Genomic DNA, 27,531 nt, shown 5'->3' with positions numbered 1-27,531 from the left:
AAAGTATTCTGATTCTGATTCTGATTTACCCCTTTTTGTGGGTTGATCAGCCACTGGGTAGGTCAGTTTGTTTGAGTTATAAGTATTGTTTGTCAACTTTGAGTAGAGTTCTGTTACTTTGACCCAAGATTTAGATTTTTTTGTGTAATGTAACCAACTTTGTTTTTGGGTTAAATAAAAAGAAAAAAAACTTTATTTTGGACTTTAACCTGTGCCAGAGTTTCCTTCACTGCTCGGCCCATCGCATGGAGGAACCCTAAAATTGGTTCTAATGGCTCAGCGTGGGGAAAAGAATCACAACTCCCAATACTTTCTATTGAGGGCTCCAGTAGATTTCCTTAGTGTACAGGCTGTGATCAGCTGGCCTGCTTCTCTTTGTGGACTGAATTCAACCAGATGTCATCAGATGTTTCATGAGTTGTCCTGGCTAATTTCCATCCTCTACACTGACAGTATACTGTTTATACGAACTTTATACTAGACTGAATTAAGTTGGTATGAAATTAGAATTCAGTAAATGAACCTAAGCAACATCAGCTTCATTCATCTCTGCTACACCTTATGTAACCTAAGTGGTAAATGGCCAGTCAAGTGGTAAATGGCCTGTATTTATAAAGCGGTTTACTAGTCCCTAAGGACCCCAAAGCGCTTTACACAACCAGTCATCCACCCTTTCACACACTGGTGATGGCAGCTACATTGTAGCCACAGCCACCCTGGGGCGCACTGGTGCCACAGTGGCGCTAGTTTGAGAACATAACATACCCTTCCTTGTGCCTGAGGGACATCATGAACTTACAAATATTTGACGGGCTCTAGCCAACTTGTTTTGAGAATAACAAACCTGAACCTGGTGCCTTTATTGCCCTCAATAACTTTTAACCAGTAGCCAATGGCTTCAAAAGTGATGAGGGGAGCTACGGGGGCCTCATCTTGCTTCCTTTACTTTCCTTCTGTCATGAATATATTGTTATAGTAAAATGGATCAGGAGACCTGTGAATGTAAAAGTAATGCCTTACACAAAATGGTCCATGTTTTTCTGCTGATGTTTTTAATATGTTTGCCTCTTGAACACACTCACCTACTTTTCACTGTGAGGAACAGTGGATCAGAAGAAAGTTGGCCTTATAGGGAGAGCACTAAAAAGATGCTCTCCCTTTTTAGTGCATATAGGGGCACATGTTAGCCAGCTGTAGCCTCGTCAACTCAGGTCACCATCTGTTCTCATCAGATTTCACTGCTTCCTCTTACAGTCTATGACAGTTGCAGATGCATTCATTTCCGGCACACAACTTCCTGCTCAACCAACATGCCCTTAAAGTGGCATAAGAGAGCGATCAACTAGAAGTCAAACTCTCACGCTTGTTTCCAATCTGAACATCCATATCCAGCAGGACACTGACTTGGTAAAGAAAAACACAAGATTTTCATTTATTTAAAAAATATTTTAATGCACCATTAATAAAGGGTCCAACGCATTAATACAAGAGAAATATTGCAAATAATATTAAAATAATCATCAAATTAAAAGGAAAAACAATAAAAAATAAATGAATGGAAGGTATGTACATGTTTCCTCCTCATTGAGTAAGGAAACGGAACAACATATTTACAGCTTGGAATCAGTGTGTTTCTACAAGAAACAAACACCTCTACAATATTTACATGTACTTCTTTGTTTTTTTGTTTTTGCTTTTTCCTTTCATCTTTTTCTCCTTTATTAAAGAGGGTTGGTTTGTACTGAAAGGCTTTCATTGCAACAAGAAATATCTTACACATTTTCCTGTTTGGGAAAGAACAAAAAACAGGAGTTTAGTTAAAAGTTCAACATCAAAGTTAAACTTTGGACGGCCATAGCCATGAAAATAAAAAAAAAGACAACACAAAAGGTCACTGAAATCCCCGTCTGCAACGTATCAGAAACTGGCTAGGATTGTTAACCTCGCAGGGACACGGACACTTTCACCTATCTACAATGCAAACAGACTGTAAGCAGGATTTTTTTTTTTTTTGAGTTGCAATCTTTCAGAAGGGATGACTGAAGTAAAATATAATGCATTCTCATGAATTCTGCAAAGATCTGCAACACAAGGGGAAAACAAGAACTTTAAGTCTTTGAACAGAAACCAAATCAAATATATGTGCCTTACAAACAGCCAAGTTTACCTCGAAGGAGTTCTTCTTCTTATTATAACTTTATTTGACTTGGGGCTCTGCTAGAAATGAAAACTTGTAGCAAATGGCTGCAAAGCCAGCAGCATTGTTCACAAACTCACTTGTGTAATTCAGAACTTAACAAAGCAACTAGGGAGAAGGATTTGCAGAAAACGCTTTTGTCAATTGTTTAAACAGGAATTTGTGCGCGTGTTGAAACGAAATAGGGTGATATATTGTAAGCAGCAACAAAACCTTTTCTTGACTTACGTCACTGACATACATGCTTTTAACCAACAAACGCAACGGCTGTGAAACCAGCGTCATTGCTAATAGGATTGCGTCCTTTGTGAATCTTTAGAATTCACCCACAAACAGGGACGTGACCTTGTCGACAACGGAACATACTTTTGCGACTTCTCTGTTGACACAGCAGATAGCGTGCCAAATCATCGCTGACAAACAAGCGATGTGAGTTATGAACGTATACACTCCCCCTCCATTGTGTTGGTGATAGAAACAGTCATTGACAATTTCTGATCCCACCCCCACTGGACATGTGCTCAACTGCATTTCACAAGCACAGCCCTAATTATTGTAGATGAATAAAGAACCCACAAAGAGCGCACAAATAATTTGTTAAAAGCACCTATGTCAGTATCCATAAGTTTGGAGAAGAAAAAAACAAACAAAAAAAACCAAAAAAACAAAAAGGGGAATATAAAAGTTTAGCAGTGGCATTTAAAAAAAAAAAACCAAAAAAAAAACAACCCACACACACTGTAAGCTGAAACCTAAATTACACATTTTCACAGTGGGTTAAAACGGCTTTACTCTCATACAGACTGTTGCAAAACAGGAGAGTAACACACAGTGGAGAGAGGAGAAAGGATTTATAGGGCTGGTGGATCACAAAGCCACTGAGGACAGTGGATGGGTACACTGAAGCTCATTTCACTGTAATATACTTACAGCTAATGCAAATAAGTAACAATACCATTAATAACAGCAATAGTAATATAATATAATACTATGAAATGAAATTTTAAAAAAAGCTCCAAAATAACCCTCACGCTTGGAAATCTTGCATAACTGAAGACCAAATTGATTGAAGTGATTTATCTTAAAAGTTACGCCCTTAGTGAGCGAGTCTAAAAACCCTGAATTTTTCTGGTATTCGTGTGCGTCTCTGTGCGGATTTGTATGGGTGCGTGGTTACAGAAGGAATTCGACACTAGAGGAGTGACTCCTGGACGACGCCGACAAAAGAAAGCCCCTTTCAGACATGAACTCCTTATCATTAACGTGACGGCATCCAAATGCCTCTGCTTCACATCTGGATAAACACCCTGGCTTCTGTAACTGTCAGAAAGAAAATCTTAGAGAGTAGGAGCCTGGCACAGCTCTGCTTGCTGCCAAGCCTACAGATAGTTATGCACAATATTATTTTTGCACGTCTTGTGCATGTTTGTGAATTATTAAGTGCCCTAATCAGCAGTAACTTCTGGACGACATTTTTCCTACCGACTGCTTTTATTAAAGATCAAAGCGTCCCTCACCGATTTGTTTCAGCTACACCCAATAAAGAAAAAACAATATTTCAGAGGCTGATTATGAGACGCACAATACAACTTCCACAGCAGCATGCAAACACGTGAACAAGTGCTGCTCTTAGAGATAATGGCAAAGGAAATGGACACCGAAATTGTAGTTTCACTTCACTAAAGTTGATACTAACAATAGTTATTTACAAAAATATAATCCTTTTGAAAGTAAGTCACGAGGAACATAAAAATGACCCATGTCTGACTGATGCCGTCACTTTAAAAGAGTAATGAAGCCATGTCTGAGAGAGTGCCAATAAACGTTTGTCCTTTTCTATTTTTTTCTCCACATTGTCTCCTTTCAAACGGATGTCGGCATGGAATCAGACAAATCCTTCATGCCCTGACTGACGCAACAACTTCCTTGGAGCACCCGGTTTTGTCCAGTAATACTGCCACTAACGAGCTGATGCTAAAGGCCTTGTCATGCATCGAGAGCCAGATGACACCAATCCATCACCCACTAGCTTGTGGAACTGCCTAGAGAATGAAAACTGCGTGTGAAAAGTGCCAAGTGTGTGCGTGTCTACGTCCTAGGTACTGTGAGGCTGGCTATGAGGCCATGAGGAGGGGCAGCATAGGGTACTGGGGTGGTTCAAGTTACACATTTAGGAGAGCGAACTCATGGGGAAAGCGAGGTGTTTACGGGTATGGCTGGCCATTGGCCATTGGTAAGTGTGGTAGAGAAGTGCGTTGACTAGTTGAGCGTCCCACGACAGTTCTCCGTTCCGCACAGACAAGGGATCTTGTTCTCCTCCAGTGGGAACTTGTAATCGTACGTGATCTCTTCGTTGACGGCAATGGGTTGCTTTGAGTAGATCACAATCTTTTTCTGGGACTCTATGGTGATGACCTTGGCGTAGCAGTTTGGCTGCAAGGGAGGGGAAAAAAAGCATTGACAGACTGAAGGGCGACAGCTGCAGAACTTAACATCAGTCCATATCTAAAGCATGTAAGAGGTAGATCATTGTTGAGTGTTTTCAGACTTACAGTGCAGCAGTGGTTGATGAATCGTGCCAGGTTCCCACACTTGGTGGCATCTATAATCGTATCATGGTCCACTCTGAACAAGTAGCTGCTCCCGATGCCCTGCTGTGCGTAACGCTTCTCTCGATTGTCAGCCACCATCTGCGCATAAAGAACATTTTCTGACTGACCACACCCTCAAAGTGTCTGAAAAACTGCAATTCACATACCGTCATATCAATATTACAATGCAAGAGTAAGGGTCCAACACAGCAGGACTCTTAGAGATTTATTATTTGTATAAGTATTTTACAGATTTGTTTAGTGGCAACAGTGGATAATGAAAACATTTAGATGTCAAGATGGCTGAAAAGTTTCAAAAACCATCACTGGTTAAACACAAAACTCCTTATAAGTCATACCTGTCTTATGTTTTGACCCACATACTCAATGACCATCTCATCAGCAGCAATGGGCTCCATCGCAAACAGACCCCATTCGTGGATTCGGCTGCGTCCGAAACGAAGCCTCTTCTTTCGGAACTGCATCAGGACAGAGCGGATGTAATTTAAGAGGAGCCTTACTAGCAATAGATATTTTTATAAACTAACCTGTCCTGAATTAACAGACAGCTTTAAGTATTTACAGGCTATATCTTTGTTTTATAATTGGTTCTTCAACAATTCAAAAAGGTAAACTAATCCAAGTTGATAATTTGGTGTGAAAACCAGAAAAAAAAAAAATGTTGACTAGAATAAGAACATGCAAAAAAGGCCCACACCCAAAAGTTTGACCACTGACCTACTGTAGTGAGCAGATTTTCTGCATGTTTAGCACAGAGGCAGATCTGTGACTCCGACCCCGGATTTGTGTAACAATGAAAGCCAGAGATACAGCCTCTTTCAAAACCAAACACACACACGCACACAAAAAACGAGACAAGAGCCACCTTCCAAAAAAACGCCTATTCAGACATTGCATTAACAACTAAACAAATTCATCTTGAAACCAAAAGATAAACCCACCATTGTGAAGGTAAAACTTCTGCATTCAGCCCTGAGTTTCATCTTGTGAGGCTTGGAAAAAAACTTTTGCGAGTTTTGATTAATAAACCACAGAGTTCGTGCCAAAATTGGTCTTGTTTGTAGTCTAAGTCTGGACTTAAAGAAGTCCAGATGCTTTTCTTTCCAAGCTACGATGACCTGGATGACTGAGAACCTTCACAGACGTCTTGTTTGTATTGTGTTTAGACTGTAAAACATGTTGGTATATATCCTACTAAATTCAGCTATGCGCTTCTAAAAGCATGGAATCAGTTTCAGGCTCTGGAAATTCATTCCTTAGATGACCTTTTGATTACACTCGTGAACTGTAAACCATTTAATTTATTGTGTCAGGTGGCATAACTTACAGTGTTTTTGTTTTTTAAGCAAAGATTTTTTTTTTTTAAAGTTAAATCTGTTGACAAGTCGCAGGTTGCAGTTTAACTTTGTCCTTTAGTCTGTAAGTGACCACATGAATATAGTACTGCTTGTACCTTAAGCTGGTTGAGTTTAAGCAGGTCAGAGTCCATGACGGCAGTGGTGCCGATGACAGTGAGGAGGCGGCGCTGCTCTGAACGTCTCTCTGATAGCACTCGGTTAGCACCCTGCCAGGAAACAAACAAAAGAGCTTCAGAGAGTGCAACGGTTACACTAAGACTTCATCAGATGGCCTTGACGGGTAACAGCATGAACCTCAATTTCCAATACCCCTGCTCTTGTAGCAGAGGTTCATGTGCGAAAGAGATATGACTGGAAAAGTTATTACGCAAGAATAGAAGCAAGTCTGCCCTCGAATACTTCAGTCCCAACTACTGCCTTCCCTCTATTATGGTTCAATAATTAAAGTCTTCAGATGTTAACTTGTGTTCCTTATACATATCAAAAATTACTCTCATAACTACTGTGAAAAAAACTTGAGTGTTAAAGGGAGCCCAGCAGTGTAACTGTAGCACAAATTTCCAAAAACAAGGAAAAGGAAACTATGGAAAAAAATCAGCTGAAACTTCCTTAGAAACTTCAAACTGAAACAAAATGAACTGACATGTTCTCGTGCTACGTCTCAAACATCATTTTAGATTTTGTCAGACTATGCAACTTCTGTGTTTTTACAACCAATTAATGCTTTGCTTTCAGTACTAAACAGATCAATATTACAATCAAGATAATAATCCATGAGATTACATTTCATGTTTCACCTATAAAGCTAAGAGAAACAGCTGTTTCAATGTATCACCATGAAGTTAAATCATGTGTGTCTGTGTTGCTCTGTGCGCGGGGGAGAGATCCTCCTGAGTATCAGTAACTCTTTAAGCCTGCCACAAATCTTTGGTTTGAAAACATAAACAGGGATTATTCATCACGACACATCTCTTTGTTCCTGATATAAGCACATAAAAACCTCAAAGCAGCAGAGACATATCTCAGTTATTGGGACACTTTGATCAGATAATAAAAGACGCAGACTGATGTGGTGCCCCAGTTACATCTCATTCTGTGCAGAGTCTGAATTAGTCTGTAACTCTAGAAACAGCAAGACTGCATAAAACATGCCACAGTAAAATATAATAATTTGTGTGTATTATTCTAAGGAACTATGCTTGTGTCCATGGAAGCAGTAAGGGAAAGCACAACGGCTAAATGGGAAATACATTACGGAGGAATAAACCTTGCACAGCAACACGATAACGTGGATTTTCCACTCTAACTCACACAAACACTAAGTGAGCTGATTTTTCAAATGTTCCTGCGTTCCATGACAATCTGGCATTGTGTGGAGGATAACTGGCTGCACATGGGACCAATGACGGTGCATCATATGAGTGTCTGACGAGCATCAAGATCATCACCCCCAAGTGACCCAAACCTTATTTGCGGGCATTATAAAAGAGGAACGTTGCATGATGAAATCATAGAATCATCACAGTAATAGCCATATTTAGGCCTATGATAAATGTGTGGGGCTCTGTGACCCCTCTTACTCCTTTTTTTTCTGCTTTTGACTCTAGGCAGACTTATCAGAAAGCTTTCCCTGCACTTACACCAAAGTAATACTCACAAAGAGCTGAAAGTAACTGTTAAAAATACTGTGACGCATTCAGGACACATACTATGTTACTGCCCAGCATTATGCACCGGGCAACCATAGCTCTGTAGGTTAAAGCTGACCACATGAACATATATGCAGTAGGACTATATACATGTAGTGCAACTGTAATTACTCCTGGCACACAGGAAATGGTTCTCACACATTATTTTTAATCAGCCATTACTAACAAATAAAAAAAAATCATCCAAGCTGAACTCTATTTAAAGGTTAGTGCAATACAATCAGCAATTCCAACTTATTTTCCCTAAATTCATTCAAACATTTTTATTTTCTCTGTCCACACGCCTCCTTCAGTGGCTTCATGCCCCAGGTCTTTGAAATTAATTGGCTGTAAATAAAAAAAACTGACTTTTTAAAAAAAATAAATATTTATTTTTGCATGTCTGTGTTTGCTTTAGGCTGGGAGATGTCTATACTTGAGCAAATCGTGCCTTGGAATACAAAGTGATAAGTGCACAACCGGTCTAGCCTTACTGCTTTTGTTTTTTCTAAGTAAATTCTAATGAAGACATAGTGGTTAGTGTGTTTGTGTAAATAAATGCTGCGCTCATGTTTCCTGTTTGTATTTCCAGCTAAGTGGCACCCAATTCAGCAGTATTTCATGGAAGTTACAGACTGAACCCAGTCTTTTTTAATAAAAAACACATAAAACATGTATTCAAATCCTCCAGTTTTTGAATGTGTGATATTTTCTCCTTTATTTTTAAGAAAGGAGAATTGGTTTAATTCTGGATTGGGAATACATGTGCTGTGCAAATTTCTAGAGCTGTTCAACCATGCTTGACGAAAGTTGGAGTTGCACATTTGCTCTGATTATTCTTTCCAAAACACTTTAAAGGTGTGACACTCACTATGATCAAACTTTTCAGGGAACTTCATAAGAATTTATGTGATCGTTAGGATCCTTTGACGTAAATTGGTTTCATCATCTTTTGTTCAGGAAGGAGTAATTCACATGTGACAAATCCGGATCTAAATCAGGAAAAAAGAATTATGGATTTCCTGTGTCACAAACGGGAATGATCACTGTGCTTTACGTGAAATAACGCCTGGACTGAAACATCCTGCCACTGGCCCAGAGGAAGAATTCACTCTTCAACATTCTCGAAATGCAATAACATTTGTACTGTTTTTGAATACTGACGATAAGATACGTGATATGAACATTAAACTCAAAAGCAGTGGACACAACATACAATTTCAAGTATGTTACAATTATGGCTGCCAACAAAACGGGAAAACAAAGGGAAAACTACACGTTTACATTCAAGGTTGCCGCACTTGTTTCGTCTGTTGTTAAATTCATCACACCCTATTACCACTCTAAACCCACTTCTAACAGCAAAGATGATGAGAAAAAAAAGAAAAAAAAAATGTCAGTCAGCAAGAAATATTTGTTTCAAGTAGTCTTGCAAGGAAAAACAAAAGCCTAATGTTTTCAGACATCACATTATTCCTGTGAACGACCACATTCTGACTCATACAAGCCTGATAAATCAGGAAGCCCGACTAGAAACGACACGCATCTCGCACGTTTCTCCATGACTCTTATTTTCACAGTTTTTCAGTTTGTATTGTCCTTCTTTTTTTTTTTAGCATGATTATAAATCAATAATTTACTGATTATTATCAGCCCTTATAGCACTGTTGTTGTTTTGTTGAATTTAATGTTCTTTTTACTGACAAAGAATACATGCCATGCTTTAAACATATGAGCAGTGATGTATGTGACTGAAATTAAATATGATTTGTTTTCCCTGCATGAGTCTGTCTCAACCACCAGACAGCACAAATGTAATGCCTAAAACCTCTGTATTGTAAATGTCCACATACTCATCATCTTACTTCTCTGTCATTTGAAAACCCTCACCTTTTTCCATCTCAAATCCTAAAATTACCACTTCAACTAAGCCAAATATGAATCACCTCCATTCCAAATGCCTGAGAGGCACTATCTAGCCAAATGTTGACTTTATAATAATACCCTGAAACAGCTACAAACCCCTAATAATTGATTACTGAGGCAGTGGAGACCAGCAAAATATTTTTCCTGGAAAAAAAAAGGTTCAACTGGATATCACATTAAAATTCCATTTAAACCCGGCTTCAACTTTCCACACAATCGAAAGCACGTCCACACCAACGTCTCCACTGCCAATCAGATTTACTGACTTTAGGTTGTGCTGCATGCACAGATTCACCTCACGGGCATTTTATCCTGTTCTTTCAACAACAAATGAAGGATCAGGCACAACAGAATCTCCAATCTCACAAACATTAGATTAGGAGAGTGAACGTTATCTGTGAGCGAGTGAACATGAACATTGAACTGTCCAAGTGCGTCGGCCTGTTACCTGATGCCGACTCGTTTTAAGGAAAAGCCAAACAAGTTTCGCAAGATATCTCAAGTATTTCAGCAAAGCTTCTCAACTGCTTTAACAGACAAAACCAAACTGATGTGAGAACAACAGATTCAATAAATGGAAAAGAAATAAAAGAAGATGCATCCAAAAAGATTTGGAATCTGCCTACCGAGGTGTCGACATTCTCCACCTCCCGTATGACCTGCTCGGGTAGGTCAAGGTCCAGGTAGACATCCTTCTCCTTGCGGCTGATGGCGTAGTACCCCTCGCTCCTGGCACAACCGGTCACATGCTCACGAAGCTGCCCATCTGTGTTCTTCTTTTTGCGGCGAGGATTTGGCAAATTGGTTAGTGCAGCCCAAAGGTCAAGGCTGACAACAGGGCACCAAATATCAAAGCATTCCTGAATTTAAAAACGTCGCGTTATGCAGACAATTTAGTAAATTCATAACAGTCAGACTTTTTGGATATTGTGTCACTTCCATGTAAATCAAACCTAGTGCCCATTAGGGCTGCCACAAACGATTATTTTGATAGTCGACTAGTCACAAATTATTTATGCGATTAGTCGACTAATCAGATCATCATCCACTGGACGTAAAACTACAGCTTATTGCACCAGCAGCATCTGCTCTTATATAACTATCATTAGCTTACAGCTTTAAGCTTTTAAGGTGCTAACTAAAAATAAAGACAAGATGATAGTTTATTAAATTTTAATGAAATTTGCAGATTGTTTCGGTGAAGTTTAATAAACTCCTTGCTATCTAAAATATAACAGGACACCGGAGTATATTCTCCAGCATCTCACACTTCTGATAATCAGCTGTCTGCTTTACGTTTATTCAGCTGTGTAAAAACTATAACTTTAATCTCAGCCAAACCGATTTACTCAGGAACAAATAAAATACTAAAAAAAAAAAAACCAAACAACAACATTTTTAATTTATCTAAGTGACTCATATATATTTAACCTGAGTAGCGAAAGACGGCGGTGGGTTTGAAAACAGATTTGCCGGGAGTCCGGTGTTCTCACGGCGTCTAGTGACCTAGCCCCCGGCTAGCTATCGAGCTAGTGGGTAACAGACGTCTCCGAAAACGTCGGAGCGCTTTTGAAAATATGTGGTGTCCTTGATAAACTGAGCCAGATATTTGAGGTTTACACAGCTACATTCTCGCCTGAAAATATGTTAAACGTTTATTTTGTGACCCAGAAAGAATAATAAGAGTAATATTAAAACTAACTAGCTGCCGCCATTGTTGGAAACTAGCTGGGCCGCGCTATGAATTCTGGGACACAGCTGCTTCTTCTTCTTCGGGGTTTAACGGCAGCTGGCATCCTTGTACATGCAGTGCTGCCATCTTCTGTTTCAGTCCGTTATTACACTCTTAAATCCTGCTACTTTTCTGCGTCTTTTGCGATCTTACAAAGCTTCAAACGACGCGTCGACTATTAAATCAGTCGTCGACGATTTTGATAGTCGACGTAATCGTGACTAGTCGACAAATCGTGGCAGCCCTAGTGCCCATATATCTTTGAGGTGAAAGATAATCACTGAAAAGGATATTAGTATGGTTGACCCAATGAGTGTCATTGAGCCAGTCAGAGCTATGGTCATCCTGCAGCAGCTTCTCATAAGTCTTCTTCAAAAACAACAAGTCTTCACCATCCAGACCAGAGTTCCAGATGTCATACAAGATGGTCATCTGCTCAAATTCACTGCGGTTGTCAAACTTCACAGCTGGTGGCTCAGGCGCTGGGACAGGTTTCGACCAGTTCTGGGATGTTGTTACTCCTGCTTCTTGCAAAAAGAGCCGCTCACTCTTCCTCACTTCTTCAACCAACTCTTCCTCAGTGTCTGAGCTGGACAGCTCCCCAGATTCAAGCTCCTCCACATCCACATCTTCGTCCAAATCTGAGTCCTGCAGGAAAGAAAAACAGTCTTTTAGTTTCTAGTCTATGTGGTGTTTACACTAATACAGACTGACACATTGGACATTTCTCTGGCCAGTTAAAGTCATCTAATCCATAACAATATTCATAACTATATTCAGTGACTGAATGTCATTGACATTTTGGTTGAACATAAGTGTTCTTAGAAAAAAAGGCACAGGTGTTGTGCCAAGATGCGGTAAAGATCAAAGATTACAATGTAGGGACTCCAGCAACACTTAACGGGAAGAGGATCAACTTTATTGACTGACCAACGCATTTCGCAATTATGTCTCTAAAATGTAGACTTAAAACGAGATGTCTAGAAAGCTTCTCTTTCTTTTGTTGATAAAATAAATTAAATTAATTATCTAGTCCAGTGTTTACTTGGGCGTGCCTTAACCAATTTACCAATACCAACCTGTTATATGTCAGCTGGTTTACTGATGAAGATGTGATTGGTTAATTTGAATTTTTTTCTGTTTCCTGCCTTTTATTGAAGCACAATTCTATGTGTTACTATGACCCTGATGAAGGCCACAAGCCAAAATGCGTTGGTCAGTCAATAAAGTTGTTCATCTTCCCTTTAAGCGTTGCTGGAGTCCCTGCATTGTGATTTTTTTCATCCTCTCCACACACTTTGGAAGCAGGTGAAGTTGTGCCAGAAATTTTTGCAAAGATTAAACCTGAACCTGAGGTAACCTATTGTTTGGAGCACCATCTGGTATTTCAAATAACTATAAGAGAGGAGATGCCTCAGAATCCGTCTGACTAAGTTCAGGGGGTGAAAACAGCAGAGACTCAAAAACAAATCAGAAACTCATCCAAATTGGTACTTTTTCATATATAGTGCACGAGTTGAGACAGTTGGATTCAGACGAAGTCTCTGGACTGTTACCTGCTGTATTTGCAAAGAGCGCCATCGGACATTAGTCATGTCACTGGCAGGTGGCAAGTTTATGGTTAATGAAAACTCATCTGCGCAAGTAAAAAGTTTTTTATGATGCAAAGCACCTGGCTGACGTTAGCTTTAAGCAATGCTAAGGAAATGTCAGTAATTCTAGTGTGATTGCACCAGTAAGACTGAGAGCAGAGCGCTTCTACAGGGTACACCCTGTTGTTACCCCATCTGTTTTCAGCCAGAACACATCCAAGAATAAAAAAAACCAAAAAAAAAAAAACCAAAACTGTATCACACAGTTCTGTAAATGCAAAAAAACATGCACAAAAACTACATTTCTGTCTACACTGGAAATATATTCCTGGTCTGGAGAGTCCAAAGGTCCAAAGGTTTACCAGCGGATTCTGATTCTGAAAATTCTTTCGAGACGTGTAAAACTCTTCAACTGTACCAATTTCAAAATTCCAACTTTGGGCTTACTGGTAATGAGTCAGTGCTACTGTTGCCTGTGGCATGTTTACGGTTATGACAATCTCAAACACTTACAGGAACAAACGTGACAAAAATACCTCTAATTTCCGCTTCCTCTGTTTCTTGCCTGGCTGCTCCTTCTGCTTTTTTGTGTGATGAACCTCAAGGTTTTCTTTATCTTTTCTCTTCCTCTTTTTGCTTTTTTCCTCTTCAGCTTCAAAACCCTTGCCAATTAGGTTCTTCTTCTTTGGTGATGGAGACACCGGCGTAACCTGGCCCGTATCCTCAGAGTCACACATCTCTCCCACTGCAGAAAAGAATTCTCCTGCATCTCCCCGTGACGTAAGTGGATCTCCAATGACTTCCTCTGGTGCTTCAAGCACCCCAGAAATAGAGTTGAGGTCAGCTGGGAGCAAAACAGAAGAATCTTGTCTGGAGGAAGTCCTTTTGGCACCAGTTGGTACTGGTACAACAGGGGGTTTGCAGTAGTTGTGCTCCATAAGGACGATTACAGCCCCTGGACTCATAAGGAGAGCCAGTGACTCTGGGGCGAAGTAATTTCCTTCCATCTTGTGCTCCTCTGCTTCATCAGATGTTTCTGTCTCCTCTGAGTCTCCAGGATCAGGGTCCATTTTCAAAGCCACATCAGCTAACACAGAAAGGTCAGTTGTTGAAGCAGAGGCCAGCTGCAGGAGGCTGGAGGCCCCAACCTGTTCTCTTAGTCTTAACCTCTGCTCACTTTCTTCCTCATCCTCATCTTCCTCTCTGAGAGAGTGACAGGAAGAAGTAGACAGGCTAGATGTCCGTGGTCTGCCTCTGGACCTTTTGTTGACAGATGGTGGTGCTGGGGCCTCCTCAAAGGCCATCCTACACATAGAGGCATGGTCCAAAGGCAGGTTCTGCACAGTGCGGCACACCATAACAGGAGGAGCAGGAGATTTGGGAGACTCTTTGCCTGCACCGCGTTTGCTAGGGGATTTGACTGGGGTAGTCTGGGGAGAAATGAGGGGTCCTCTCTTGGTCTCCTCGGTATCTTGGGTTCGTCCAGATGGGGGCACAATGAGAGCATTCCCTTCGCCTGGTTTAGAGGCAAAGGGAAGCAGCTGGATGCCCTGACTGGGACGAGATGAATTGGGTGAGGTTGCAGTGATGGGTGAGTCTGGAAGCCTGCCTGAGAGGAGGGGAGATTCACCCGAAACTTGCGACGGAGATGGTGGTGCAGCTGGCAATTGCATTTTGCTTTCGTTCTCGTCTGTAGAGAAGGAGACTGTCTTTTTGCGCTTCTTGAGAGGGGGCACAAGAACGATAGGGGATGTAGGGCGTGGGTATGGTGGTGAGGGGGGATGTTTGGTAGGCGCCGTTGTGTCTGCCTTGCCATCTTTTGTATCACCTGAGAAAAGATACAAGTTTTCAAAGATTGAACTCGAACTGAAGCAATTATGTTACTGGTGCTTTTTGGTGATTTATAACAACTTCTGACTAACCTGTTTTGACCTCTGCCTTTGGAACAGCTGCATTATTTTCCCTGAGAAAAAAAAAACAAGCATTTGAATGTTGAAAAGTACAACATTCATTGTTATATAATTCTGATTACAGCAGTACAAGTGATGTACCTCTCATTGTCTTTCTCAGTTGTGCTATCCATAGTTGACTCATCCATGCTGTCTGGTCCTTCACTCTCTGCCCGCTCTCCTTCCTCTTCATCTTCATCCTCTTCTGAGGATGAAGATGAAGATCCTGAAGATGAAGAGCCTTCAGAAGAGGATGAGAGGCTCTCGTCATCACTGTCTGCACTGAGGACATCATCTAAAAAAAATAAAAAAGTCAATGTAAACAGTCATGATAGCTGAAAATAAGAACATAAAGTTATGAGATTCCTGTTTGTGGCTTACCATCAGACTCTTTTCCACTTTCGTCTTCCTCATCCTCCTAAACATGGGGGGGGGGAAAAAAAAAAAAGTTGTCATCACAACAATATAATCACAGTGACATCCTGCCATCTACAGGTGAGGACAGAATTTGTAACCCTGCTATGAAAATTTCTTTTTATTGCATTCAATTCACTACAGAACTATTTCCTAAGTGGTGTTAAAGAGAGCATGGAATTTTTAAACACAGCTTTTCCAAACATAGTTTTTTTTTGGATGCTTACATTATTTTACTTTGCACACAGATTTCATAAAAACTACCAGGGTTATTACCCCCCTTGATATTAATAACCAACTGCGTATCCTTTTCTTGGATAACAGCCTGCAGTTGTTTGTTATAGTTTTCATCAAGTCACGCACGCACGCACGCACGCACGCACACACACACACACACACCAATCGCAGCCCATTCTTCTTCGGCAAATCTCTCAAACTCCTCCAGAGATTTAATGGGTTTTCTGGCACAGACCTCAGTCTACAGTTCACCCCACAGATTTTCAGTGGGACTCAAGTCAAGGCTCAATGTTAACTTGGCTTTCTGTACCAGGAACAACCCATGCTTGGGTGTTGTTGAGTTGGAGAACAAAGCTTATGTTCTACAAACATAAGCATTGTCTCCATGGCCAAAGAACTCTACTTTTGTCTCATCTGACCAAAGGAAACATTTCTTTGGTTCCAACTTTGCTTAGTCATTCACTAGTGTCTTGGCAGTTGTTAATGGGCTCTTTAGACACCTCAAACCCTTGCTTGTTTTAGTACTGCATGCAAATTGGAAAATAACCTTCAGTTTGAACCTTCACAAAGTCAAAGCACATCATTGCACAGCAGTGGTTTGTGCTATGGCTCAATAAAAAGGTCACATTTTCTGGCGACTTATAAAGGTGACACTGGTAATTTTTGTTTTCTCAAAAAATTGTTATTGTGTGTAAAAACAAATCAAGAAACAACTTATGGTTTCTAAAAAAATTTAAATAAATAGTATCCTTACAAGTGCTATGTTAAAAATCCCTTGTACGTTTTAAAATACTGGTGATCACCAGTTCTACCCCTCAGCCTCCTAATGGATGCACATATAGCATAAATTTGAAAATCCTAGGCGACTTCCTTCTTGAGTTATTGTATTCACAGGATTTTCAGAAGGTCAAGGTCACCGGGAGTCAAACTCATGTGAGATTTTTAGTTGACGCACCAGTGGTATGAATTTCAAAATCCTATGCTGCCTCGTTGACGTCGCAAACTTGGGATGCCCGCCTGCCCAATGGGGTGACAGCAACATCCCATCAGCCTTTTACAGCTGAGAGGTAGAAACTACTTTGGAAAGTTTTGAAAACAACTTTAATTTTCATATGAGGCTAACAATTTTGTTCTTATCTGTAGCTAACTAAAATAAATGACAACATGAATTATAAACTCATGTTATCACATTCATATATTCTAATAATCGAAAGTCATTTTTTAAAAATTGTGTTTTAATCTTGAATCACAATTTTAAAACAAACAGACAAACCTTTTCAGTAGAAGAACCATCAGATGTTTCTTCTCCCTCACTGTCAAGCTCCCAGGGTTTCCGATTTCTTGGCTTCTTTTTCCTCCTCTTGTTGTCCCTTTCAGCTCCATGCCTGTCTGCCTCTGGTAATCTCTCGTCAGCAGCTGAAAACAGGATAATTTAAGACTTACATGGAGCAGATCAAGTAATCCAACCTTTTTTTAAAAGCCTGAATTACAGCTGAGCAAACCTTCATCATCTTCATCCGGTGGTGTTGAGGGCCGTGGCCGTTTCATGTCGCCCTCTTCAAACTCTTGAGGTTCTTTCCGTTTCACCTGCATAGTTCAAAGTATTTTTTAAGAATAAAAAACCCCCAAAATTGACTTTACAAAGTCTGACTATTTTTCAGAACTAGAGGAAGTACCACAAACTGACCAAACACTTGTACACTTTTTGAATATTGTGGTACCACATAAAAATTCAAAATATTAGAATGACAATATCAGCTATTTTAAACTACACTCTTGACACCATTTATTGACTTAAGCTTGACATATACTGTGCTAAACATTTATACAGTATGGTTTACCTGTGACAGCCTTAAATGTAGCTTGAAGAGTATCTAATAAGAATTCCAACTACACAATGCACCAACACAATCATTATTATTGGTCCATTTGGTACTAACATGCACTGTAAATACTGCACTATTGACTGAGAAACAATAAGCATGAAAACAGCATGATGATAATGCAGTGAAACTTATGCTGTTTTATTATGTTCATGTCACATTCAGTCCATGTATGAACGAAATTACTGTCTTTTCTAACTCCTGACACTGGACAGGTCTCCCTTGTAAAAACAGAGTTCAGTACAACTAAATAAATGCTGTATTTATTAGGTCCAACATGGAGAACAGTTTCAGTTACCATTTAGTGACATCAACAAAGTGCCTCAACAAGGTGGCATACAAGCACCACTACCACCTAGTGTTTTGGTGGTGTAATGGCAAATGAGACACTCCAACAAACAAACATAAAATATGAAGGCAGTATAGATTCCATACAGTAACATGGAGATGAAACCAAAATCTGCAGCAATAAAGTACTGTTACCTTGAAAGAAGGCAGTCGTAGTGCTCCACGGAGAGAAAATCCCTCCATGCCACCACTCTTTGCCCAATCCACAAGAGACATGAGAGGCTCCCGTGGACGGTTGACCTTTTCCTCTTTTTTCTCTTCATCCCGTAACGCAGAAACCCCCCTAACCATCGTCTGGAATGGCTACAAAAAGTAGACATTTACAGAAGATATTACTTTTTTCTGGCCTCGTAACAACAATCTTTCTTTTATATAGTTAACTGACTAATAAAAGCATCATTGAACTGAGATGAAATAGTAACAGGAATGACATCTTTCATTAAAAAAAACAAACAAAAAAACATGCTAATTATAAAAAAATCAATTACAGTTAAATGGAGGAAGCACATACATAAACTAGTAAAATTATTAAGTAACAGGGTGGGCCTATTTATTTTATTTTACATGCACAAAAATTAACTGCAACCTTAGAAAGATGACCTTCATTATTGTTGAGGCTGGGCTTCCTTACCTTGGCCTTGGTCTCTTTCCGCTCCCACCACTCGTCAAAGGTGGCAAAGGCTACATTCTCCACCATCTTGCGGTTCAGGTCCCTTTGCATGATGTTCTTCATTTCTTGGATAAGAGTGGCCAAGACCATCTGCACTGTGGCTTCATGAGGATTCTCTGCCAGCATGGACATCTCCTCCCCTGGAGCCCTGTACTCATCTCCATCCCCAGGCAGCATCGTGCCATAGCCAGGTGGGGGCATATAAGATGGGTAGTGTGGCGGTAAGACATGTGGAGGCCAGCCAGTGTGTGGAGGCGGGATACCATGGTGTGGATGGGGTGGTATTTGAGTGCTGTGGGGATCGGGGTAGGGATAGGTCATGTGGGGTGGCATGTATCGGTGGTCTTGGTCATAATGAGTGCCTGCCCCATTGCCCTCTTGGTCCATGTAGGGGTGGTGTGTGTGATGTTGTGGAATAGAGTGGAGATGGTAGGAATTGTAGTCTGCAGTAGCTGCCTCACCCGGGCCTGTGGTGCCATTGGATGATGACATGCGCAGCTGGTGTAGGCGACTTAACATGTGGGTCTGCATTTGGAAAGACATAGGGGTTCCACCACTGTACTGGTTCATCAGCTCCATGGAGCTGGCATAGTCATACATGTGGTGAGGCATGGGGGGAGGATACTCAGGATGCAGCTCCATGTGAGGAAGGGGAGGAATCCCTGGTGGAGGTGGGGGTTGTAGGGAGTAACCAGGGGGTGGTGGAGGGGGCAGATGAGGGGGGTAGGATGGTATGGGAGGGTGCATGGAGGTGCCAAAGTGCTGTGCAGAGTCAGAGATGGGTGGGGGTGAAGATGAGGGGTCTGTTGTTTGTGAAGTCATGGCAGCCTGAGATGAAGAAGGTGAGGATCCTGAGGTGACTGATGGCTGGTGGGTGGTCACGGTTGTTATGGTCGTAGTCTCCTCCTCCTCATCTGAGATCTCCATGTCTTCTCCTGAGGAATGAGGAGAGGCCTGAAAGAAAACAGAATTTACTGTCTTAAGTTGAGAAACCACCCACATATTGAAGCAAATTCTCAAAATAACACTTACTGAATTATTTTTCTGTCCCACTTTTCTAACATAGAAACGGGCACATTAAAAGCAAGAAACCAAAACATGAACATTATGTTTGACAGCACTCAGGATGTTAATCACTGTGTCGGTACTGAGGAGGTTTTTATTCATTTCCACCAAATATTTATTTCTCTGCCCACAGACAGGTATTTCTGGGTGACTATCAAAACAACTGATTCTATTTATAAAAATAAATTGAATCAGGACAGATCATACCTGACTCTGTCCATTAAAAGGTGGTGTGTGGGCTCCTGTCCGGCTCTGTGCATCAGCAGATCCAGCCTGTGAAGACTCTTCCTGCAATGCTCCAGGACCAGCTGGGCCGACTTGGGCCTGAGTTTCCTCTGGGGGTGGGATGTGGGGAGAATAAGTAGAAACGGGTGGTGTAGATGCTGTAAGTACTGTGGGGCTCTTCCTGCCTTCTCCCCCTTTTCCCCTTTTTCTTCCTCTGTGGCCATCTCTGTCTCTTTCCCCTTTCCTCCTGTGGTCTTTCTCGCCATTGTCCCCCACCTGTTCCCGCTCCCCTTTCGCATCACTTGACCCACGTCTTGTTCCAGCTCCACTTCCACCCCCATGCTTCTCCTCTTTCCTATCCTCCTCATCTTCTTCATCAGAGGCAAGAAAAGAGAATTTAGCTTTTTGTTCCTTCAAAAGCATCTCAATACGAGAGTCCAGACTGCTGCTGTGGTAGACAAACGGTAAACTCTCATTGGTGGAATCTGGCTCTGGGGAGGACGAGTCCCTTTGAGGGGGTGGAGGGGAGCTAGAAGAAGATGAAAGATGGTGGGGAAGGGAAGTAGAAGAAGGAGAATTAGAAGAGGAAGCAATGGTGGGGTGGGGCGGAGAAGAAGGCGGGGGTGTCTTGGGTGGGGCAGGTGGGGTGCTGGGACGACGTTTGGGTTTTGTCCATTGTTCTTCACTAGCAGGACTATCCTGGTTGAAGTCCAGTGTTCCAAGTGTTTCTGCTACAGCTGCTGCAATAACAGAAGCTGGTGGGAGAGGAGGTGTGGGAGGTGGAGGGAGAGCACTGTGGTGACCATGGTAGTCTTTTTCAGCACCTAATGAAGGCAGAGAACCCCTCTCTGTGAGACTTGTGCTCCCTAGGCGAGTGGAAACGTCCAATCCCTGAGGAGGGGCTGGGGCAGGCTCTTTGGAGGAGTATGTAGAGTAAGATGATGGGGGAGGAGACATGCTGTTAGATGAAGAGCGGTACGAGTTGGAATTGTACCTGGGATCCGAACTGTTAGAGTAGTCACTGTCCCTGTCTCTATCTCGATCTCTGTCTCTGTCTCTGTCCCGGTCATGGCTGCTTCTTCTGCGGCTGCTGCTGCCATGGTGGTTGTGAGAATGGTGGTGGTTGCGGTGTCTCTGGTGGCCGTGGTCACCTGACCGAGAGCCCAGGCTGTCTCGCCTGTACCCCCTGTCATCCCTGCGATCTGAATGGTGGTGGGAATGATGGGAATGGTACTTTGAGGAAGAGTTTGTGTCTTGCTGGTGATGATAAGATGACCTCCTGGAACCAATCCCCGCTGGCCCATACCGTCCCCCTGAGTCTCTTTCACGCTCCCTCTCCCTTTCTGACATTAAGGGCTGATCATATTGGTTGGCAAGAGGTGGTGGGGGCATTGAGGAGTGGTGTGCCATGTGTGGCCCAGGTCCTCCAACATTAGGGTAAGGGGGGTAGCATGGTGGCTCATTGGGACGGTATGATGTTGTTGGGGGGTACATAGGACGACCCCGGTGATACACTGAAGGTTCCTGTGCTTCATCAGAGTAGCGTGACACTTTGTATCCTCCAACCGTCGAGGAGACTGCAGAAGACGAAGATGAGGAAGGTAACATGTCCTGGGGAGGGTAGCCGCTGCCCATTGTGCCAGTATTGTAACCAGGATGCCTAAAATGCAGAAATGAGGAATTTATATATGAACCACTAAGTCATACAATGATGCTTTTTGACTTTATGTGAAAAGGTAAAATGTGGTTTGTGTTGTAACGTCATTTAAATGTTTTTGTTTTAAAAGGGATGACATGAGAAAGATTTTGAGGTTGACATACAATACATACATACAGTGAAATCTAATTGTGGTGAATACTATATGGAAACTCAATGTCGCACAACTGAAACAAACAACCTGAGAGCATTTCCCTCCTCTGTGCAAGCCAAGCTAACAAAGGACACAATAAACAAAAACAAAAAAATGATGAAAGATGATAAGACCAGACCAGGTCTTTTGTACCAAAAATTTCCCTTCATATCATATGCACCAACAAGCTCAGGAAAGAAGTATATGGTAAAATATGGTGGAGGCTCGGTTATGGTTTGGGACCGTATTTATAATTATTAATGCAGAAAAGTACCATCAGATTTTCATCCACCACTCAGTACCATCTAGAAAGTGTCTGGCAATAGCTTCATTTTTCAGCATGACAATGATCCCAAGCATACTGCCAATCCAGTAAAAGCATAGAAACACAATAAAAGCAATAACAAAAAATGGACACCATCAGTCATGGACTGGTCTTTCCAATGCCCAAACCTCAACATTACTGAGGAAACAGAGAAGGAACAAATGACAGCCAACATCCAAATAAGAGCTTAGATATGACCTTCAAAAAGTCTGGAGAACTATTTCTGAAAACTACTTAAGTAAATTACAAGAAAGCTTGCCTCAGAAGGTTCAGGCTATGTGAAAAAAATAAAAGGTTGTCAAAACAAATATTTCAAGACTATCGAACTTGTTAGAATTGTACAAATCTTGTTTTTTTTGCCTCATAAACCTAATTTTCATGTATGACTGCATGTTTCAATAAATTGCTGCATCCATTTCTCATTTTCCTAGCAAAATATATCGAAACAAGGGGTGCCTCAGTCTTTTCCACAGTACTTTGAACCAAACCACAACAGTAAGACCACTTAAGGTAAATTTTATTCAAGATGCTTTGTTCCAGTTAATTATCAGAAACTAACCTTCCACCAGCATAGCCCGAGTCTTGTGAAAAAGGGGTCCCAGATCTTGAGCTGTAAGGTGTTCCTCCCCCACCCTGAGATGACGCAGAGGAGCTTGGGGTGTAAGGACCTGCCATGGAGGAGGGGGGCGTGTCTAGACGCTGATCATAGCCAGTCTCTACAGAAGGTGTGACATTTCCCGATGTGAGGGCCTGGACCCCTGCTGCCAAAACTGCAAGCTCACTGGAAAGCCTTCGCCTCATTTCTGATGGCTATGGAAACAGAGTAAAAATGTATAAAATTAAATGCATCTTCATTCAGATTACCACTCAAGCATGACATCACTAAATAAGTGAAGAGATGTTTGTGCAGTCACAATACCGTGTCAGGCTGTGGCTGTGTTGTAGTCTGAGGCTGAAGCCTGTCTGTCAAAGCCTTGCCTCCTAGAGGCACTGTCTGAGGAGTGTAGGACCCATTTACTATCAGGTCATAATATTTCTGCCTCTGTTGACCTGTATAAAAATAAAAGTCACAGCTATTTAAATGCAAGCTCTCAAACCGAATCAACAGACAAACAATTTATATCTAACATGGTTTGTATGAAAAACTTTAGATTTAACTGCAGCTTAAGTTTTTTCTGTGTCATTTGACTGTTTTGTTAGCAAGTCTTCTTCCTTTGAGGAACTGCTCATAAGATTACATGAAAAAGTGACTCCCTTTGTCTTTTGATTTAAAATTGCAAACTGCATATAAAGAAACTGCCTAAAGCATCACTGTAACAATGTGCATCAGATGGCAAAGAGGAGACATTTTAACTTACCTTTTATATCCAACTGAGCATGAATGATGTTCCCCATGACAGAGGTGTTGTGCAGCTGCTTGACTGTGTCCTTGGCTCCTCTGGTGCTGGTGAACAATACTCGGGCCAGGCCTAGGTGCTTTCTAGTCTTGGGGTGAAACAGAATCTCCATCTCCTCCACCTCACCAAACTTGGCACACATTTCTGCCAAGAAGGGTTCCTTGATGTTGTCATTGAGTCGAGCAAAGGTCACCTCCTTGAGAGGTATGGGACCCACATAGAACTCATCAAGCTGCGGTAACAAATTAAAGGATCAGTGAAAAGATAATCAAACAAAGCTCCCGAGACGTGTCAAATGAACACTAATCCAAGTATTCTCACCTTAAACTTTGGCACTGGCAGAGACAGCTCTGTATATCTGGACCACAGTCTCCGGGGTCTTGGATCTCGCAGTTCTCCCACAGGTGGAAATCCAGAGTCCTGGGGACGAAAAATAAACAGCATGCAAAATACAAACAATAGTCTAAATGATTGAAGATAAAAATAAATAAATAAAAGTGAACATTAACTCACTGGCACACTGAAATGCACTCCATCATATCTGTAGATCTTCTGGGTGACACGCCTAATGGCTGGGTCCTGGACGAGTTTGTAGCTTTTCCACTGCAAACTGACAGCTTTTTGTGAATCTGCCCCACCGTCTGGATCCATCCTACAACTGTCACACAAAGAAAGACCACCATTACACACACAGTGCAGAAGCTACTGATAGAAGAAAAAAAAAAAAGACCGGGCATCAGCACAGGGAAGTAAGCTTTAAAAAATCCCTGCGGAATTAAGCCAAACAGATGCAAAGTGCTGCAGTAATTACAGACTATGAGCACTCTGTATGGCAACCTGTCAGGCTAGCGAGCTGCGTCACATCAGCTGCTAACGATCAACTTTTCGGACATCTATATTTCAGTTGTAGTTCTTTTTGCATGGGTAAAATAAGTAAATTAAACAGACTAGCAAATGGGACGGTCTTATCCGCGGATATGATGCCGTGTGCTGTCAAAACAATGATCACCGTTACGTCACTGACCATATACTTCAGCTAGCCACCTGCTGTTAGCAACGGCTAACCTAGAATATGCAAACTGCTGCTTTCCGGCATCATGACAGATTTCACGTTCCACGCATTGAATCGGGCTTCAGAAACACTCAGTAAAACGCCCACCTATCCGTTTCTCTCACCTCAGATCAGAGCGAAGTGATTGTAAATTAGTTATGCCTTCTCGTTTTAGCTAGGGCAAGTCAACGGTACGGTAAGCTAATGCTAGTTAGCAAGAACATCACGTTAGGAGTTAAAAACTATGCTCTTCATGTCCCTCAACCCACAGCGATAAAATGTTACCAGTTACGTGCCTCACTACGAGGATCTGTAGACTCGTTTCACCTTCAGTTTAATTAAATTCAGACCCCTCTCCTCTTCGACACCTACTGCCCGCTCATCCGAAAGTAGCAACCCGCCGCTACAGTGTAGGCAGCTCCAGCCAGGCCCGGGAGACGAACAAGAAAAACACTGAGTTCTTAACAGAAACGGCTCACCTCCGGCCCGGCTTTAACGCAAAACCGATGAGCTAAAACGATACCGCTACCATTCCGACAGTTAGTCAAAACAGCAACACGCCTGTTCGAGCAACGGAGCCATTGTTTTCGCTTCGAAATCCTGACATTGTTGAGAGAGCGGCCATCGCGTAACTAACCTGAAAGCCTCGCCTGTTCTCCATCAGTGTGTTCAAAATGCAACCTGCGATTACTCACCGGCACTTTCGTCAAAGCTGAAACTAAATACAGGTAACTTTCACATTGACACATAACACTGTACACACAACAGCATTAAAAATTGTTAATGTAAATAAAGTCATTTGTTTTATTCAGCGTGAAATTTACGCATTTTTAAAAATTGGTTTGAATCTGCTCCTACATTCGCAAGTATAAAAAATGGCCAAAGGTCCCTCTAGCGGCTGATAAGCAAACCTACCTCAAAATTACTGTCAAATGTAATTTATTGTATATTAAAATCTTTCAAGGCTCATATTATACTTGTAGTGAACACGTTAAAGGAATTTATTTCAACATATTAAGTGTATTTATACCGCTACATCTTGAAGAATTTAATTACTTGCCACATACACAATTACACATCTATAATGTGTAGTGAAATGCTTAAGTGCCAGACTGGCTGTACAAAAGAAAGAGAAATAGAGAAGTATTCCAATCAGCACCCCCCATTGTGTTAGATAGCTGGTTAACAGCTATCAGTTGAGTAGCTGAGTATCAGATAGGCAGTGTGTGAGTTGCAGTCTCATTTAGCAGTCTCGCAGCTTGAAGGTAAAAGTTCCGCCTCATTCTCTTCACTGAAGTAACTACACTCCTGAGGGCCACCATCAACGTCGTGATGCTCCGACTAAGGATGCTTTCTATAGTGTAAGAGTAGAAGTCCCTGAGCATCCCAGCCAGGAGTTTGAAGTCCTTTTTCGTTATCTAAAGTAGGAGAAGCAATGATGGGATTTCCTTATCATAAAGTCATCTCTGATAGAACAGCAGCCAGTGGGCACAACTTGGAATATTGATGCTGCAACTTGCTGCAAATAAGCTACAAACCATGAAATTCAAATAATTCGGACTGACCTTAGGCACAGAAGATCTAAACAATCTCCAAAGCTTCAAGGTGGGCACTCAAGATTTTGTCTCCAGTTCAATAATTAACCAGATGTAAAATATGCTTATAAGCTCCTTCTGGAGTACCTGCCTTGTAATGTTGAATAGTGTGACAATAAAGTTGGTCTTGGACATTTTGGATAGGAGATTCCATAATTTATTAAATAAGTTGATTTACACCAAGTTGGTTACACTGCAGGGATATCAATCTGTCCGGTTATGAAGAATAAACTGTTGCAAATCCATGTTGTTGGGGGCAGTATAACATTTGCCATGGTGTCCCTACACTCCGTCACTTGAACACACCAAGGTGCTTAGCATGAGCTTGTTCTCATCTGTGTAAAGAACAGGGTGCCAGTGGTGGACCTATCAAGCTGCATGGGGCACAACTGTGATTGCAGATCTTACTAAAAGATACCAGGACCTCGTGTCACCACCATGGAGCCAGGTCCAGAGTCCAGTCACAAACATGAACCAGGCTGGAGGGCATTTTCCAGAGTTCTGGTAGGGATCCCTCTGATTCTCTATGGAAAAAGGAGCAGATATTATTCCTGCTGCTGGGCTGATGCCCCTCTAACCTCTTGAGACTGCTACAAGAACCAGAACCTTTGTGTGACTCTGCCAGGTTGGCAGAGTCACACAAAGGTTGTTGACTCCCCATTGCATCAGTTGTCACTTTTAATGTCCCAAAGCAGGTGAAATGGATTCATATTGGTTCTAGCTTTCTAACTGGACAGATCAATTGCCTGAAGTTTAACCGACTTTGTGTTAGAGTGTGACGAGTATCTATTATCCCTCTGATTTATTCGAGATGAAAAAGAACTTACCTGTCAAAATATGTAAGAACTGGTTTGTGCTGCTGAATTGTATATTTAGTAAATTGATGTAGTTCTAGTTCACCTTTAAAAGCAGGGCAGCAATAAACTGCCAATAATACTAACAAGTGCTTTCTGTTACTTTAACCAGAGAGGGGAGTTCATTAAACAAACATCTGGGACTGTCACACTTAAAAAAAAAGAAAAAAAAAAAGGAACTAACATTTTACCAAAGACAAGGATTAAATTATTTTAGCTGACAAAATGACAAGTCCATTTCTGCACTTCATTTCTCCAGATTCAGTAAACTATTAAACACCTTCATGATTACAAATGACTTCCAGCCTCACAGGACTATAATATTTCAGCCTGTTAAGACACGACCATGCCGATGTTACCAAATGTAGCTCAGACTGCTGACGGAGTCCACTAGTTAAATTTAGCACCAAGCCCCACCCGTATTCTGGTGCCCATTTTATCCCTTCACTCTTTCAACAACTACCACCCAAAGAAGTATATCAATTTAATAGTGAGAGACTATTTTATTACCCACACACCACACTAACACCCATAACCAGCTGCCTTGTCATTTACCATTAAAA

At 41.5% G+C, this 27,531-nt stretch overlaps 1 protein-coding gene across 4 annotated transcripts; it reads right to left on the bottom strand.

The window, feature by feature from the left end:
• Positions 1–72: 72 nt before the first annotated feature.
• Positions 73–27,409, bottom strand: setd1a (SET domain containing 1A, histone lysine methyltransferase). Of its 4 annotated transcripts, none has more exons than XM_005921818.3 (21): positions 25,157–27,409; positions 23,982–24,126; positions 23,790–23,888; positions 23,430–23,700; positions 22,991–23,121; positions 22,631–22,881; positions 19,879–21,556; positions 18,568–19,560; positions 18,072–18,239; positions 17,208–17,292; positions 16,979–17,121; positions 15,436–15,472; positions 15,157–15,349; positions 15,028–15,068; positions 13,642–14,933; positions 11,807–12,161; positions 10,408–10,589; positions 6,263–6,373; positions 5,148–5,267; positions 4,750–4,887; positions 73–4,630 (listed from the first exon to the last, which is right to left on the bottom strand). In XM_005921818.3, exons 2-21 carry the CDS (start codon positions 24,117–24,119, stop codon positions 4,457–4,459), a joined length of 6,600 nt encoding a protein of 2,199 aa, XP_005921880.1. In that variant the 5' UTR covers positions 24,120–24,126; positions 25,157–27,409; the 3' UTR covers positions 73–4,456. The 4 variants fall into 4 exon arrangements, with proteins under 4 accessions (XP_005921880.1, XP_005921881.1, XP_005921882.1 ...); XM_005921819.3 differs by lacking the exon at positions 25,157–27,409 and adding an exon at positions 24,816–25,150; XM_005921820.3 differs by lacking the exon at positions 25,157–27,409 and adding an exon at positions 24,999–25,150.
• Positions 27,410–27,531: the final 122 nt, after the last annotated feature.

This window comes from Haplochromis burtoni, unplaced genomic scaffold (assembly GCF_018398535.1).
Source record: "Haplochromis burtoni strain Fernald_Lab_line unplaced genomic scaffold, NCSU_Asbu1 Contig_52, whole genome shotgun sequence".
Lineage (NCBI taxonomy): Eukaryota > Metazoa > Chordata > Actinopteri > Cichliformes > Cichlidae > Haplochromis > Haplochromis burtoni.
Note: the sequence above shows the minus strand (reverse complement) of the source record. Positions and strands in the feature narration are given on the sequence as shown.